At 37.5% G+C, this 17,355-nt stretch overlaps 2 protein-coding genes across 5 annotated transcripts in view; one reads left to right on the forward strand and one right to left on the reverse strand.

Moving 5' to 3' along the window:
• Positions 1 to 17,355, reverse strand: part of LOC107264917 (tektin-2) — a 22,423-nt gene continuing 5,068 nt past the window's right edge. Inside the window, exons 1-8 of one of the 4 annotated variants that reach the window (XM_025082122.1) lie at positions 9,100 to 9,875; positions 2,541 to 2,656; positions 2,295 to 2,457; positions 1,963 to 2,223; positions 889 to 1,059; positions 590 to 812; positions 307 to 530; positions 1 to 236 (exon numbers count right to left, since the gene is read on the reverse strand). In XM_025082122.1, coding sequence (XP_024937890.1) covers positions 35 to 236; positions 307 to 530; positions 590 to 812; positions 889 to 1,059; positions 1,963 to 2,223; positions 2,295 to 2,457; positions 2,541 to 2,586 — 1,290 coding nt within the window. In that variant the 5' untranslated portion in view covers positions 2,587 to 2,656; positions 9,100 to 9,875 and the 3' untranslated portion in view covers positions 1 to 34. Of the gene's footprint in view, positions 237 to 306; positions 531 to 589; positions 813 to 888; positions 1,060 to 1,962; positions 2,224 to 2,294; positions 2,458 to 2,540; positions 3,348 to 9,099; positions 9,876 to 17,355 lie in introns of those variants that run through there. The other 3 variants (XM_025082121.1, XM_025082120.1, XM_015733707.2) reach the window with 3 other exon arrangements.
• On the forward strand, positions 3,813 to 6,255 carry LOC107264918 (chromatin-associated protein swi6). Its single transcript, XM_015733708.2, has 4 exons — positions 3,813 to 4,479; positions 4,635 to 4,887; positions 4,957 to 5,281; positions 5,362 to 6,255. The coding sequence occupies exons 1-4, from the start codon at positions 4,066 to 4,068 to the stop codon at positions 5,387 to 5,389; spliced, it is 1,020 nt and encodes a 339-aa protein (XP_015589194.1). The 5' UTR covers positions 3,813 to 4,065; the 3' UTR covers positions 5,390 to 6,255.

The raw sequence follows: 17,355 nt of genomic DNA on the forward strand, positions 1-17,355 counted from the left end.
ACTACACAATTACTATACTTGCGGGCACAATTAATTAAGACTCAGGCGGCACTTCCTGCTCCATTTTGGTGAGTACAATATTGCGATCAGTTTCATTCGCCAATCGTGATCTGTCACCAGTTTTCAATCTGGCACGAAGGTCTAGGCACATGACGTCGGTCATTAAGGAATGCTGTTTGTCCTGCAGGTTTTTATCAATGCGAATCAATAGAAATTCCAAGCCGTTGTAGGTAGCCCTATTGTGATTTTATAAATAATAATTATTAGAAATACCAATCGAAATAATCGAACTATTATGCTACTTACTTTGCGCTATTAATCTTGGCAATAAGATCCTCCTTGGTCTGCCTCAATTGCAAGACCTCATCTTTCAATCCCAGATCGACCTCATCGCGACATAATTCAAATCCAGGACGATAGGTACGATTTTCCAACCTGGTTTCTGCACACTTTACAGCATCGGTCTTACTCTGAAGAGCATCATCCAATCTAGCTAATTCCTTTAGTAGTATATCCATCTCGCGTTGCATCTGCACTGACCATATTTTTTTTATATCTTAATTTGCCTCCATGTTCTTTGATCTTTTACCTTCATTTTTTGCCATTCCAGCTCATTTCTGGCCTTTTGGGTCTGATATATCCTCTTCCTCAGCGCAAAGTCTGTAACGTCCTGCTGAGCTTTGATGTCGTTCCTGGCGCGTTCCCTGGTAACGTGCAATGCTTCGCGAAAACTGTACGTATCGCTCATCTCATTGTCAGCAAGAAGTTTCGTGAATTGACAATGTTCAAGCCAGGATTCATAAGAAACAGAACTGAATTGAACAAAAAAAAAAGATCAAGAACACTGAAGAAGAGGTTCAGAACGAAAGCGGCGTAAAAGATTCTCACTTTTTTGGTATTCTGAGCGAATCCATCTTATAACTGATATTAGCACAAGTGCGATCTAATCGAAGATTCTCTTGATCGATATTTATACTCTCCACCTTATCCTGTAGCTCCAGATCAATTTTGAATTTTACCTCCTCCAAACGATTGAGCTTCTCCCAAGCAGCCTGAATTCTGTAAGTGTTAACGGTTAACGGTTAACGGTTGATTGTTAAAGCATCTATTATACAGGGTGGACGACGGAGCGTGATCAGTAGAGGTTACTTTGTTATTAGCAGTCCGATCGAAAATGTTTTTATCAGCTTTTGCATGGTTTCAAGAGAGCTTTAACGTGATAGTGAAAAATTACTGGTCAACTCTTTTTTTAAATGTTTTTTCAAGGTTACCTTGAATTTTTTGCAACTGAACATATAATTTTTTTACGCCTGTCTGTTAGAGGATTTCAAGACGAATTCGGCACATGTAAGGACATGGCATTTTTTTCATCCCGTTCGAAAGAAAATTAAAAAACTTTGTATCACAAGGAGAATCACAGCTACGCTGTTATTACGCAACCAATGTTGTTGACAAGTCAAAATTTACGAATCTTAATTGTAGCGATGTTCAAAATGGTGTCCACGAGCTGCAATGCACTCGCGTAGACGGTGAACAAAAGATTGTTTTGCATTCTTTATGGCCTCTCCTCTACACTGATGGCGACTGAAGACGACAGAACGGACGCGTATAACGGTGTAGCTGTGATTCTCCTTGTGATAAGGAGTATTTAGTTTTTTAATTTTCTTTTGAACCAGATGAAAAAAATGTCATGTCCTTACATGTGCCGGATTCGTCTTGAAATCCTCTAACAGACAGGCGTAAAAAAATTATATGTTCAGTTGCAAAAAATTCAAGGTAACCTTGAAAAAACCTTTAAAAAAATAGTTGACCAGTAATTTTTCACTATCACGTTAAAGCTCTCTTGGAACCATGCAAAAGGTGATAAAAACATTTTCGATCGGACTGCTAATAACAAAGTAATCTCTACTGATCACGCTCCGTGGTCCACCCTGTATGCTATGGCTTGTTCCTCGTCTTCACCTATTAGTTAAAAGTTTCTTGACTCCCTCTAGGACGCAAAGCTCCTTTTTCAATTCAGTATCGCCATCGTCATAGGTCAACTCGGTGCCCCGACGACAGTCTCTAGTAGAAATACACTCAGCAGTTATTTGAAGAGGTAGATTGAGACCCTCAAGTTCCTTTTCAGTGTCAGCTCGCTCGTCTTTTAGAAGTTTTATTTCGTTTTCAATCCTTTCCAATTGACTCTCCAGGAGTTCTCGCCAACGAGAAAGTTCGGTTAATCTATCGGTAAATATATAACGATATATAATTTTGGAAAAGGGACTTAAAACTCTGTTCCTTTTTTCAAATACCTATCGGCAATTCTTGTATTGTTCATATAAGTATCCCATTCTGTTTTAATTTTTGTTTCTGACCGGATGATCCTGCTAGAGCTGCGTAACTCGAAAGCTTCTGATCTACGAGTGTCGGCGCTTTGACGTAATTCCCATTGCTTAGCATACCAGTCGGGTAATCCTGATCAAATATAATATGTTATTAAGTATTGCATGTTTTTTAATCTTTTGTACACTATCTGACGTGTTAATTACGTCACTTACCGATGTGCGGTGTGGGTTTTTCGTACGTTGTAACGGATTTTGCCATGATTTTCTTTAATTGTAAAACCGTTTCTAACTGAATCGAAAGTCACGCCAAACGAAGGAGTACTAAATATCTGAAAATTCAGGAAGTCGGGAAACCAGGGTTAACAACCCATAAGATGGCCGTACATACTTAACAACCGTTGCTACGGCAACCATATTATTTAATCCTTTAGTAGGTGTTTTGGAGCATAAAAATGTACAAGGTCTTTTAGGCTGGATCCTCTTACAGGCGCCAATACTCGGACGTAGGTTTTTGGTTAGTATAAAATGATAATTTTTCTCCCATCACCTAATATCCACTAATCAAAGTACCGCGTTCGAGCGCTAGCGCCTGTTTGAAAATCTAACCTTAAGGTGCTTCAATCAGGTGCCTGTATTTTCGAACATTCCGAATCTGATTAGCTGATCTCAACAGTTAAATCTCAATTAACTTAAGTGAAACCAACTCTTGAACCGTACACGGTCGCAGAATGATTGTTATATTTTTTTACTGTAGATTTTTAGAAAGTCTTATAAGTATTGTGAATGTGAAAAATACCGCTTATTAAGAATTCTCCAACAATTCTTCCATTTATAATAATATATCTTGTGCATATGGAAGACTGTCACACTGACTAATGGATAGTATAACTGGGGGAAATCATCAAAGATGCGTAGGTCTTATAAAATACCCAAAAATCATTCCAGCTCAAAGGAGTTCATCCTATAATTGAAAAGGATTCTCAATTCTTCATATTTGCATAAGTAACTGAAATCAGCAACAAAAAAAAAGAATAAAGGGAAACGAAGATAATGGTTCACAGTTATTCTGTTGAATCGTACAACGATATACCCCTTCCGGAGATGCAATCATTGAAGTAAACATTATTCGATTGGTGGAGGAGCCTCGCGCGGCCTCACTGTTGCGCACAACTGGCAACTATTCTGAAGTCACGAAGCTTGGGACAAAACACACATGCAGCGTAAATGCGCTGCGCGCGCGGTTGAGGTACTGTATCAATCACAGTGTTTAATCCTAGCCGGATCGTATATGCAGTGGACAGCACCCTGAATTGCTTTTCGAAGAAAATCTAAAAAGACGAAAAGACTAGGGAGTATACAAGTTTTCATTCGACAGGTAAATTTCAAGAAGTAAGAATGTTAATTTGGATTTAGACTATATTATCTTGATTTCGACACTTTTACAAGGTTAATAATAATAATAATAAAAAGACGTAGAAATGTATTGTTTTCACTATATATGTTGTACATTGGTATTGGCGGGATAATGCAGTGCAGTCAGTGTGAGATTGTCCATAGGAGTCTCTTCCGGGGGCTGCTCTTTCGAGCACGGAGTGGGACGCGATAGTGTTGATTCAGTCGATATACGTATCTTTAACAGATCTACAACGCTGACATCATTATCGTCATTAGAATCATTAATATCGCATATCGCATTTGAAGGCAAATTAATCAGGGATTTGTATTAGGTGCAGCAAGAATGCGAAGATTGAGTATGAAGGGTAAGCGAGGCAGGTTCGAGACAAGCAGCAGCGAATCGGAGGAAAATGGCGTCGCAGAAGCAGTGTCAACGACGATAAATAATCCCATTAGAAATGAAATATCAGATAATACTGACGAAGATCGAGCACTTAGTGAAGTACTCAAGAAGGGTAGAGGCCGTTCTGAAAATGCAATCGGAACACCCGGGGCAACTAGTGATAGTGGTAAACGCGGTAGAAGGAATATTGATAAAGAGCCAGCATTGTTGAAGGAGGATGAGGCAAAAGAAAACGAAGAGCAACACGAAAATGGAAGCGCGGGAAAACCTGGAGCTGGAACAAAAAAACGTAAAAAGGAAGACGCTAAAGCATCTACATCAAAAGATCAACCTTCTGAAGAAAAGGAATATGAGGTGTGTGAATATTAAAGTTATTAGTCTTGTGATTAAGTGTATTCTGTATACTATGATGCTTTAACCATTGATATAAGGATATGGAAATTGATAGCCTAATTATCAGTAATGTTTGTTTAATTAATTATGCGCATTCTTTTTAATTGTTTACATAGGTCGAGAAGATCGTCTCTTATCGCACTATTAAAGGACGACGACAATTTCTAGTAAGATGGAAAGGATATGACGAAGACTCGGATACTTGGGAACAGGAAAAGGATCTCAATTGTTCTGATTTAATAGAGCAATTCCTTTCAGAGAATGAAGAGAATGAATCTATTTCGGAACCACCCAAGAGAAGGCAAAAGACTGAGAAGACTAAAGCGTCAAAATCAGACCGAAAGTCAAAAAATAAAAATGGGGGAATTGGTAACGTTCTTTGAATTATGCTAACCATAAGTGTCATAAGACATTATAAATGTATTCTTTGCATTTTAGATACAGATAAATCTGTATCGGACCCTGACAAGAATGAAGGAAAGGAGTTCGAGGTTGAAAAAATAATTGATGTATATTTTAAAAAGAACAAAACACGGGAATTCCTTATTCGTTGGAAAGGTTTTTCAAGTGGAGATGACTCTTGGGAACCAGAAGAAAATCTCAATTGTCCTGAATTAATTGCTAAATTTATGGATAAGGTGGAAAAGGCGAAAATAGCAGACCAACGCGAACTACGAACAAATCCTGCACACACAAAAAGATACACATTGACCACCCCTGAGTGTGGTAGGCGATTGTCTAGACGAAATATGGATAAACAGAGGTAACTAATGGTTTTCTCTGTAACCGCTAAATAAAATCATTATTAATTTTTTTCTATGCAATCATTAACATTTGTTGCAGAACTACCTATCACCAGTGTGATGAATAAGAGAGGAAAATCGGACATGTCACTTTAGTTTGTAATATTCTATTTTATACATCTATGGTATAAAGATATACTTTTCTCTAGATCTAAGAAAGTAGGTTTATTAAAGGGACACTAAATATTTCATATGAACTCTTTTCGTGCGCGTTATAACTGAGAGTCTCAACGCCTTCATGTCTTTAATAAGTTGCAATTGAATTATTTTCCTGAAGGAAATCTACGACTTAGAGCTTTTTGTTAATTTAGTGAATAAAGTGTAATAATATTTTAGGTGTAACTTATTAAGCATTCTAAATTGTAAGTTCAATCACCACACAAAAATTTGGAGAAACATTCATAAAGAAAAATCGATTATATACTTACATAGAGCAGGCATATTCGTATACATATAAATTTATATATGAGTATATACTTTGTGTATATGATAGAAATATGTATATCATATTTAACAGAAAAGAAAGAAAATTATTTAAAAATATATTATCGCAAGCGCAACTACGTGTTAATTACACCGCATATGCACGGCCATTTTGTTTGCTCTCCTGTAAATTGCCTCTTTGATTTTCGGGTAATTATGTGACTGTGTATACGATGGACTTTGGCTAAAATTGCACTTCAAAAAATTGTAGCAAAAATCGTAAATTTCAAGAAATAACGTTTCTTCTATGATTTGAGTTTGACCTGTTTTCTTCACAATAATGCTCTATTAATAAATATATTAATATAATTATTGTGTTGCGAGTGCACGAGGATCAAACCGCGAACTAGGGTGTATTTTCTCGAAATATTAGAAACTCACTAAATACAATAAACAGTCTCAAATATTTTCATTTGCATACGGATACTAAATAAATATACATTTCGTAAAATGCCTGAAGATTCATAGTAAAGATATTGTCCTGTTTACCTAATACTACTAATACTAGTACTACTTGGAAAATTTTGAATTACTAGACTCATTGCTTAGATTCTCGAATTTTCCGATGCGTACAACTAATCTGACAAAGCTATGAAGGTAACATTAGTCGCCTATACATTGTTCGATATACGTTTAAAATAAGGAGCATCTGCTGAATGTTTCCATTTTTCTAAAAGCCAAATATCTGCACCGAAACCCTTAGTCGGATGTCTCATACTTTTAATTTCTTCGTGACCTATTCCAATTATTTTGTTTATACAGGATGTCCCACAACACCTGTTGGAGCGTTAAGGAGGTGAAGATGAAAGAAATAACGAAATAAAAGTTCTTTTTTAATTTTTTGATCGGACGCCTAATTATCGAGCTATTAACGATTTCTGTGAACCAATCAGATGCACGATAGACGCCTATCCGTGAGTAGTATGAGTGAACGCCCTAATGCTGCTCCATCCGTGAGCAGGGGGTCGATTGTGTAACTCAAATGTAGTGAAAATACTAAAACTGAATAACTATTAGCTGATTGCGTGTTAGGGTCAAAAGAAGAAGACAAGCACAACCATTGAAAAAGAACTTTCGATTCGTTATTTCCTTCACCTTAACCCCCTTAACGCTTCATCGGGTGTTGTGGGACACCCTGTATATATTTTTACAATTTTTTTACTGAACTGTAACTTCATAGTCATAGCCTGTGATATTATTTTGTTAATTCGCTTATGAATTCAAATTTGGTAAAGATTCCTGAAGCTTGTTCATAGGCCATAAGGGCAATGGACACGCTCTAGGTGAAATCTCGTCTACTCCAACAACCTTTGATTAACTTGACTTGGAGTATAAGTGCATTTTAGATCTTGTAGGTAATAGACCTAGCCCCCTATTGGATGCATTTGCTGCAGAATGAATCAATGGTTAATTCGGTCTACTCCAGCAGTAAACCTGGTCTCTTACATTTAATTATTTTGCTTGCACTCAACTCTGTTTCATTCTAGTCTATTGTTTTGTGTTTGTGACTGATAGCAGGTAGCACGTTAAAATCCCTGTTAAGTCTCGTTAGGTTCATAAGTGCAAGCCGTCCGTACTTATGTTAGACGGACTGACACTGATCGTGAAGACTCAGTTCTGAATGTATAATTTAGGTCTCAGCCGGCTTGATCCAGACGCGCCTTGCTCATCCCCTCTAGAGTTTATACATATTTCAGCGCTTTCTACTTGAATCTTCAGCGTTTTTTATTATTTGGCCAATCTTCTCATATTCATCCTTGAGGTTCCTCTTTGAGAGGTTTACCCTGTACCTGGGGACTTGAGACTTTTTTTCCATTATACGTACGCAGAATTTTAGGGAATAATGTAACGTAACCATCCAGAGGTAGAACAATTGAGCTAGACAAATGCGGTAATCCACGATTTAGGAAAGATTTCAAGAATAGCGGCTATGATCACTTTCATGTATTTACATATTTGCAATTTTAACGGCTATCCATTATTGTAATGTGTCGCCCCGTACAGAATTTTATTGTATTTACTATTCAATATATCCTTGGAAATTGTACAAGTTGGTGAAATAGTTTTCTGTTTTTACACAACTAAGTTATGTCACATTTTATCAAGAGACTCGTTAGAGACGCGCGCAAAGCAGGAACCGAACCCCCGACACCATGGTCTAATATGCTACTCTAAACAGGGTGGACTACCTTTATATGACTACTTGAATGAATATGCTCGACCCGACCAAGGGAATAGGACAAGTAAGACAAGCACAATGCAAAGTGAGAGGGAACGAAGTGAAACGAGAAGACAAAAAGGAAGAATAGAAATAAAGAAGTCAAGTATTAGAAAAGTAAGAAAGTAAAGAATGAAAGATAAAGAAATAAGGAAAAAATAAATATAGAAAAAGAAGAAGGTTGAAAATAGTTAAGAGCGGTGCTTCCAAGAGATTTCCAAGCTCGAGGAAGAGTGAGCGCTTCGAGTTCAGGCACTGCTTTAAGCGCTCCCCCCACTAGCTGAGTCCTGCGCGACGAATTTGTGCGCACACAATTCTGGACAACTTCCAATACTTCTAAATAATCTTGGCCACGATTTCTGATTTCCATCCTTTGGAAAGCTTTATTCAAGGTTCCGATGTCTCAATATTTCTGTGCACCTAACTTTCTCCTTCTTTTCGCGGAATATCCAGCTTTCGTGAATCGCAAAGGTTTGAATATTTGTTCTACTACTAGCGGCAAAGATGAACAAGGAGACTGTCAATGTGCTGATTTTCAAGGTCCAAGTTTTATTTTGGCGTCGACGCGCCACCTGACGAGTGGACGTTTCTGCACTACTGACATTTTTCAATATACTCGTAGTCGCAGCGTGACCTGATTAAAGAGGGGAAAAAAAATACTCGGCCGCCAATCTGGAATCTCATGGCTGTGAGAACCCACATGCCTGCTCAGGCCAGTGCATTTTCCATCTAAATACTCATTTCCTATTTGTGCTTATGTTCATCTGCCAGGTTTGTCATTCACGAGTTTTTGGGAGGAAGAAACGTTCGCTGATTTATCTATAATATTTATCGTATGTATATAATATAATAAGATGTACGCAGTACAGTATAATCATGTATTTATTAAATCCTAAGGTAATTAATAACACCAATAAGCATAGTAAGCGAATCAGTATAGAAGAAAGGTAATGAGGGAGGAAATCTTGAACCCGAGACTCCCGTGCGCTAACCATAGTACCATACGCGTGTGCTGCGTAGTAACGTATGCGTCACTATGGTAAAGAAGTCAGAAATCATATTTCGGTTATTACTCACGTTTGGGGTTTGGTGAAGTGTTGAAAAATACACTCGACCAATCGAAAACGTGAGTAAGTTTCGAGGCTCCCCCTCCAGATGGCGCGTCAACACCAGAATACACATGCTTTAGAATGTCACCCGGTGTTAATCCATGCGTCTCACGGAGCTCACGAAGAATCTCACGCGTAGTACATCTATTTATACTCGGTCAATCAAAAGCGTGGGTATGGTGCGAAGGCTCTCCGCTGAGATGGCGCGTCGATGCCCAAACAAAATTGGTTTCATGAAAATCAGTCTACTGGCAATCTCCCTACTTATCTCTCGTAGAAACACACTCAACATAAAGATCAGAAAATAATAAAGTCATTACCAAAAACTATCACTCTTTAAAACCGAAACCAAAATCTATTAATTTCGAAAATCGAAACTGAAAATTGTAACCCATAAATGATGAATGAAAAACCTGAAACCCTTTTACCCATTGTGAACACCGTAACCGAACCGATATTTCTTTTGGTTGCAATCATTTGCGCAAAGTATTCAAGGTGACACAGTATATACCACCGATCCCTATTTTCGTAGTGTCTTACCAGCGGAAATGCTGTTACCTCAATTCTGCTTTCCTCAAGCTTTCTTAATGAAGCAAATTTAATATAATCATTTATTAACTATAATACTACAATTTTACTTTTTATATTTATTTAATTATTATCATTATAAAGGGTCGTTAAATATTAAATATGAAATAAATCGATGTATCTATATCTAGTATATAGGAGAATAACATATAAATATATATAAAGCACATCAGTGACTGTTAAAACAATTATAGAATATTTCCTTAATTACTAGTTATCCAAACATATACACTCGTTAATTATATACTAAGATGATATATAATTATAGAAATACTTTCTTTTGGTGATCTCACAATGGTAAGTTATTGCATCTAGATTCACCTTTTCCATCCATTATGAGCTGGTTCAACTGTTAAAGTAATGATGGATGGTGTTGAGAGATGTAATTTCATCGGGTGGCTTCCTAAAACCTTGAGGTTTTTTAATCCAAATCTTGTTGCTAACTAAAAACATAAAAATACGAATTAATATCGTGAATTTATCTTGCTCTGATATCCCCCCCCCCCTAGGCAGACGTATAAATTACTTTGGGCGCAGATGATGCTTGGAAAAATACGCATCGACACGCTAGAGAAGACAAACTAGAATACTATTCAAATAGATGATTAATGATTACGATATCATATAATATATTACATATTCGTAAATTCATCGCGGACACGTTCGGCTATCTCCTCCCAAAAGGAAAAAAGAAAAGAAACAGTAATACCAACACAAAAGTTGTATTTACGTGATCGAAGATTTACGAAGATAAATTTTTATTCTTTAACCACTAGTTACGACTTCCGTTAAGTAGCTAACGAATGTTTTCGGCGAGTGAGAGTCAAATAAACGGGAACGAGAAGGATAGCGAAAATAAGAAGGGAGGAAAAAGATCCAGACAAAAAGACAAGGCTCCCTGGTTAGTCTTTTCAGAGGTATTCTAGAAAAGTTGGCAGCGCTCTTACCGCCGCCGTGCTATCTATTCAATTTTCGCCAAGTTGGCGACGCGCCTGCCAAGCGACTCGCAAAGGATCGAAGGTGGAATACATTTGCCGTAGAAGCGAAGCGATAAAAACTGCGAATACTTTAGGGACACTTTCGATAATTGTCCTTAGTGGAATACGATTTTAATTTTATAGTACGTCAGACATTTTATGGATAACTTCAAGGCTCCAGAAGAAAATCAGATCAGTTTACATGCTTTTATATACCTTCAATCAAAAATATTTATTTCAGTAAATTCTATGACTTTGACTGGTTGATTTTAAAAATACGATATAGTCTGACGGTAACTCAATAAATATTCATTCGACATCGCTTATGATTGGTATACTCAAATTGCACTCTCGGTCTGTGCCGTTAGAAGAAAACAAATTTTGAAGCTGTGTGTCACGATTTTCAAAGTTGTTCGTTAAACTCAGGTAGGTCGTTATATTGTACGTTTAATTAATAATATTAATTTAATATGTGAGACAATGTAATATTTCTGGAACATTCTACAGTTTATTAGGTGTCTCAGTGCTCAGTGGTATAGAAATTAATTTACGAATAATTCCTCCTAGACTGAAGCTGAGTTGAGAGTAAATGGAATAATTCGAATCCAAATTTCTCATAGTTGAGCTAAATCCACTTTACTAGCAAATTATCCGTAACACTGTTTGGTCTCCCCACCGCCTCTCTCTGTCTTTATCTCAATTTTTCATTCTGTTCTTTGATTTTCTAATCACTCATCCATCTCATCACTATGAGTTCGTACATACATGTCCTGAAAGTCTGAAATGAGTATATGCGCCACGTGCGACAAATTTTTTATTGTCTCGTATGTTAACTACAGTTTATATACCGGGTGATTCAGCCCATACGTACCACTTCAAGGTAATTCGCATGCATAGGGTCATTTATGACTAACGCACCATCTGAAGTTACCTTATTCATTTGATTTCTACAGTAGGACTACATTCGGATGATACAGATGTCAAATGGTTCTCGAGAGCACGCTCACCCTTGTCAAAGTGATCCCTATAAGGATGGTACCTCAGGTGTCCCCCCCGATGTCGTTCGTTTTAAAATATGTTATTCTCCATCAAAATCTAAGAGTTACACGTTCTTTTTTCGGCCGAAAAACGGTTTTAGGGGGCAAAATCAACTCCCAAAATTGCGTTCCTCGAGGGCGGTCTTCGCAGTTTCGCATACTTTCAGTCAAGACATTTAAATGGGAGCAATTGGGGAATAATCCTCTGGGGAATAATGAAATATACACTTTGGTTGGTTCTGGTGGGGTAGAAAAGTGCGAAATTTTTATAACAAAAAAGCTATCGTTTCGATTTCGATGAAAAGAATTGCATTTGAAAGTACTAAAAACAGTAGGAGATACATGTTTTTGCGTTTTTCGAAACTGATATCATTTTTGTGTCATAAGTTCATCCACTTATTTATCACTGACAGATACGGTCTCATTCCTCATTTTGAAAATAGCTTCACTTCAAAGAATTTCAGTAAGCGGATGAACTTAGATCCAAAAATGATAACTACAGCTTTACGTATTGCTGATATTTTGTTTATATGTATTTTCACTTTTAATACATTTCGAAGTAAGCAAATTAACTAAACACAGTTAGTTTATTAAAAGAAATTCGCAAAAATTACATTTACGATAACATTTAAAAAATTCGCATTTTGACAGTATCTGGCATTGTGAATTGAAAAAGTTTAAGTCGAAAATCGGTTTCAGTGATCTCCAAAATCCTTAGGATACACGAAATCTGAAGACCTGGCGAGCGTACGAGGAATCCCGCCAGAAGGGCGTCAGGAAGCGAAGGGGTGGTTTTGTTACATACAACCGAACGCTATTGAAACGCTGAAGTTTCTTAATTAATACATAAAAGATCTTTCTAATAATTGGAAAGTCAAATTAAAGCAAGATAGTGCCGCTTTAATGAGAATTTGGGTATAGGGGTGGTTCACCCCTTAAACGTCGTTTTTCGAAAAATGCAAAAATATGTATCTCCTACTTTTTTAAAATAATTTCAAATGCAATTGGTTTCGTTAAAATCGAATCGAGAGTTTTTGTAATAAAAATTTCGGACTTTTCAACCCCTATAAATTTTTATACAATCACCCCACCAGAACAGATCAAAATGCATTTTTCATTATTCGCCATGAGGATTATTCTCCAAATGCTCCCATTTAGATATTTCAAAACCGTTTTTCGACTAATAAAAAAATACGTCTCTCGTATTTTTTATGGACAATAACATATTTAAAAACGAACGAAATCGAAGGACGACCACTAATGCACCTTCCTTGTTAGAATCATACATACAAAGTGACGCGTTAACGTATGTACCAAGGGAGGGTTTGGGTGGAGTGATGAGAGTGGATATAAAAATCGATCGTTAAAGGGTAGGGCAATTTTTCACGTTACTTTAAATTTTTTTTAACTTCTATCTCACGAAATGCCGTGCTTTCTTGCGTTATACTTTATTTATGTGGTAAAACTCTGATGACGTTGTCTTTAGACAGAAAGTATAGCCTATAAATATCTTATGCGTGTATCTCTAATCAGCGTTATGTGGATTTTATGCTTTTCTAAGAGAATATAAAGATATGAATGAATAGATATGCACATACTACATATACGTCAAGCGAATCTACCTATGTCACGTAATACTCCGTGATCTGTCGATTGCTCTCGAACAGGATTTATTTACCCCTGTATATTCCAGGGGATGGTTTTTCATGTACGGGTCAACGAGAATGTCCTCGATGTATCTTTGGTATACCACGTGCATTGCTTCGAGATTACGTGCAAACTTGTAGACAGAAGTATGGTGATGCTCGCTAGTACAAACGACCGTCCTTTTTATCTACCCACTATGCCTTTTCTCAGTTAAAACATACCGGGTGGGTGGTTTGAAAAGCGCGAAGTCGAAACCGGCCGAGGCTTTCATGTTTAATTCAGCCACTTTGAGTTGCCGAGTGGAGTTTGCGTCAGTGAGAGAAAAAACAAGGAATAATTATGCGTTGGAGGGAACGAGACACGTATACCATATATACAGAGATAAGAAGAGGAAAAAGAAAATAAGAGAAAATAAAAATGGACATTGAGCAAAATATTTTATGAATGAAGAATTGACGCACGTGACATTTTTTGAATTTCTCGTTCCTCATTGTTGTTTTCATTTTTTTGCAAAGAATCTTGAAAAACACGAATTCGTAATTTTCTCGTGAAATAATCTTCTTATCGTGTAATATTTTTCTCGAATTTTTTTTACACATGTTATTACATGCTTTTTGGAACTTTGACTATTGGAAAACATTGTACACGTCTCGAACTTTATCGGCAAATTTTATTTTCGCAATTATACTAAACAACTTTACAATTACATGCGTTTGAAAATCTATATGGGTTATTTTTAACCCAGTATGAAAATAACATGGCCGAAATGAAGTGTGACAATCGAGGGTTAAAGATATGTACGTCAAACGTCTATACATATACCTATATCACATGCTAAGGTATCTATGCGTAACTATTGTGGAAGATAGCCAGTACTATTTATCTGCGATATATACATACATACGTGTATGGAGGAGCCAAGGTAAAAAATGCAGGAGAGAGTCGAAAAAATAAATGCATGCTATTCGCCTACAGGTCCAGCCTATCAATAACGTAAAGGTTTTGCATTCGTTCGCATCTCCGTTCAATCAGTAACGAGAGGCTATGGCAATATTTTTTTCTAACATACATGTATAGATACCTGATGATGTCGATGTACCTTTAGAATAGCCTATAACATGCCGAGAATAGATTTTTGTAGAAAGCAACATTTTTTTCGTTCAATAATCTCAAATGATAGGATCACTGTAAGCGCAATACTCCGTTCCGTCGACCACAGTTCCATTTGGCCCGTTGTGAATAAAAACAAGAAACGCGGTAAAAATGAAAAGAAAAAAAATAATAATTCAATCATTTGAAAAATGACATGCCTTTTGTCAAAGAATTTGCTTTCAAACTACGATACCGCAAACGAAACTTGCACTTTTTTGGGTTTATTGATACATTTATACTATATTATACATTATTATATATAACTAAACAAGAGCATTGCACCAATTGAATTTGAACCCGTCCATTTGATTCCTATGTAAAAATAAACTTAGTAAACTGCAGTACATCTGAATAACTCTGTGCAAATGGATTGTAGGTAGTTAAACAATGTGTATAGGGATGATTTTCTGAAGGGTGTTCCTTTGCTGAAGAAAATTCGTGACAGGAACGGGGCTCTCTGATATTCATATAAGACGACGAAATAAGGGTGGAATAAGAAGATGCTCAAGTGCTGGTACCTCTGAGGGATGAAGTCAAGATATACCTATCAAAGTACCGCAGGGTGGCTTTATTAAAGCAAAAGGGACTAAAGCACGTAGCGTAGATAGTAAGTGGTAAAAGATGGAAGAGGAAGGACCTGAAAAAAAAGTAGCTCGGGAACGAGAAATCCTCAAGAGAAAAATGTGAGACATCTCCAAGGGTTTCGCACTTCCTCCCTGTCGTGCCACCCTCGACAGAAGGTTTTTTAAGCGAGTCTCTCTCGTGCAAAAATTTAATAAAGCGACTGCAGTGTGTCGTCATTTCGCACGAAGCGCAACTCGCGGAATTTCTCGCCTTACGAATTTTCAAATCGTCCCTGTGGATCTGAATTACGTCGTCCTTTGGTCCATCTTCTACATTATTTTTGTTTTTCGTTGTCATCGGGTTTTCGCAATATATCTTCAAAAAGTGAATTCTCGTCGTTCAGTTATTGGCCGTACTGCTTACGTAGGTATAGGTATGTACCTTTAACGTCCCTGATGGTAGAAGAGATTGATGCCCGAGATAACGTGGTTACGCGTATCACTAAAAGTTCAGTGTGAATGGACACTAAAAGAGAAATGGTAGGAGAAACGAAATGATAGTTTAACAGTGGTCGTGACGGTTACGCAGTCGCAAGTGTAATAGACGGGCAGTCCTAATAACTGTCTACTCACCTACGTCAGATGGATATAAAAGAAAAACTTGGAAAACAATACTTTTATCTCATCCGCAGGCCCGGCGAAGGGGCACGGGATATATTCCGTGCTTTTAAAAAGTTTCCAACTTGGAATTAGCCGGGTTTTATGAGCGTCGTTATTCGCGCCTCATCCTGCCGTGTCCTGACTCTCTCTCTCTCTCTCTCTCTCTCTCTCTCCCTCCCTCTCTATGTCTTACCCTTCTCTCTCCTTGCGCACTATCTCATAACGTATCTCACCCAGGAAGCAAAAGTAACGCGCGTACTGCCTATGGTTGTAGGTTCGTAAAAAAAAAAAAAAAAATATAAAATAAATAATAAAGAAAAACAAGAGAGAAATGGCGCATAGCGCGCGTCTATTAACGTAGAAAGCATCGCGACAAACAAATAGACAGGAAGAGGGACATAGTAAGGTGTCGTTAACGTAGGAAGCGTAGGAATGACAGAGTACGCGCAATGACGTAGACACGATTAATGTAAATTTTTGCAGATCATATGTACGAGCATCGCGACGATAGAATGAAAGCGCGCTTCCACGCGTTTGCTTTTGTCCGTAGTGAAGTAAACAAGGTAGAAAGAGATTCAAAATTTTTTTTAAAATTTGAAAATGCATAACGGGACAGACTGAGGTTACGCAGGTTATCGTCTTCACATATTCGATATTACCAGTTAAAATCGAATTCAGGGATGTACAAGCATACACGTGAATGCACCTTTACGTATGTACATAGCTGGCGCGATTACATGCATGCATAGATATAGGTAAAGCGCCTCATGGGACTAGCGTGAAGTCTGACTCTGGTACCAGAACCGATGGAACCGCGGAACCGGGAACGCAGAAACCCGGAACCACCGACACGAAACCCATGACACAGGGCAAACGGAATTTCCATGTATTAGCGTTACTGACTCTACGCTGCGAAGTTAATATTGTTAAATAGATTTTTCGGGCATGCGCTAACTGCCTCGTGCGCGATGGACGAAATTTTTCATTGATCGAATTTTGCGATTCAATGATAACGATTAAACGTTACTATCAAAATCACGCCATCGCGTGATCCTTCGCTTGTCATATGATATCAGTGTTATCCCACGATAATCATCGACAATCTGCAAGAGTAGAGAGCAACTTAATACAATATGATGAATGATTGTAATTTGGATATCCATCAATACGCGTGATCGAGACGTTTAGGTACTGGCGCGCATAATGTAAATTATTGCTACGCAGTATTTAATTACGTTCGATAAGCTCATGCAAGATGTTACGATTTCAATGCAGAGGGAAGGGTCGTTGAATTTTTAAAAAATATTCTTTTTACTCGATTTTATGCATTTGTTATATTACGTATGCATGCATGGTCACACGTGCACATGTGACACTGGCGATGGCGGTGATGATATACTGATCACGGTGGACACACCGCGGAACTCCACTTGCCAATGTAGATTAACCTAGCTTGGTCATCTTTGAGATTCAAATAGATGCAAATTTGGCGCTTTTCGCATGGCGCCCGTTTGTGACTTCGCGTTGTGGCGTCGAGCGTACGAAAATATATTTTTAAAAGGAGGGAGAGGAAAAATACGTGCGAGAGAGAGAGAGAGAG

Source organism: Cephus cinctus, unplaced genomic scaffold (genome assembly GCF_000341935.2).
Source record: "Cephus cinctus unplaced genomic scaffold, Ccin1 Ccin1_scaffold0204, whole genome shotgun sequence".
NCBI classification, from domain to species: domain Eukaryota; kingdom Metazoa; phylum Arthropoda; class Insecta; order Hymenoptera; family Cephidae; genus Cephus; species Cephus cinctus.

What these genes read in the sequence shown, in the direction of transcription:
- LOC107264918 (XM_015733708.2), top strand. Translation starts at nt 4,066, where the DNA reads ATGCGAAGATTGAGTATGAAGGGTAAGCGAGGCAGGTTCGAGACAAGC. An exon ending in CTGAAGAAAAGGAATATGAG is followed by an intron (nt 4,480 to 4,634) that starts GTGTGTGAATAT and finishes TTGTTTACATAG; the next exon opens with GTCGAGAAGATCGTCTCTTA. An exon ending in CGAAATATGGATAAACAGAG is followed by an intron (nt 5,282 to 5,361) that starts GTAACTAATGGT and finishes CATTTGTTGCAG; the next exon opens with AACTACCTATCACCAGTGTG.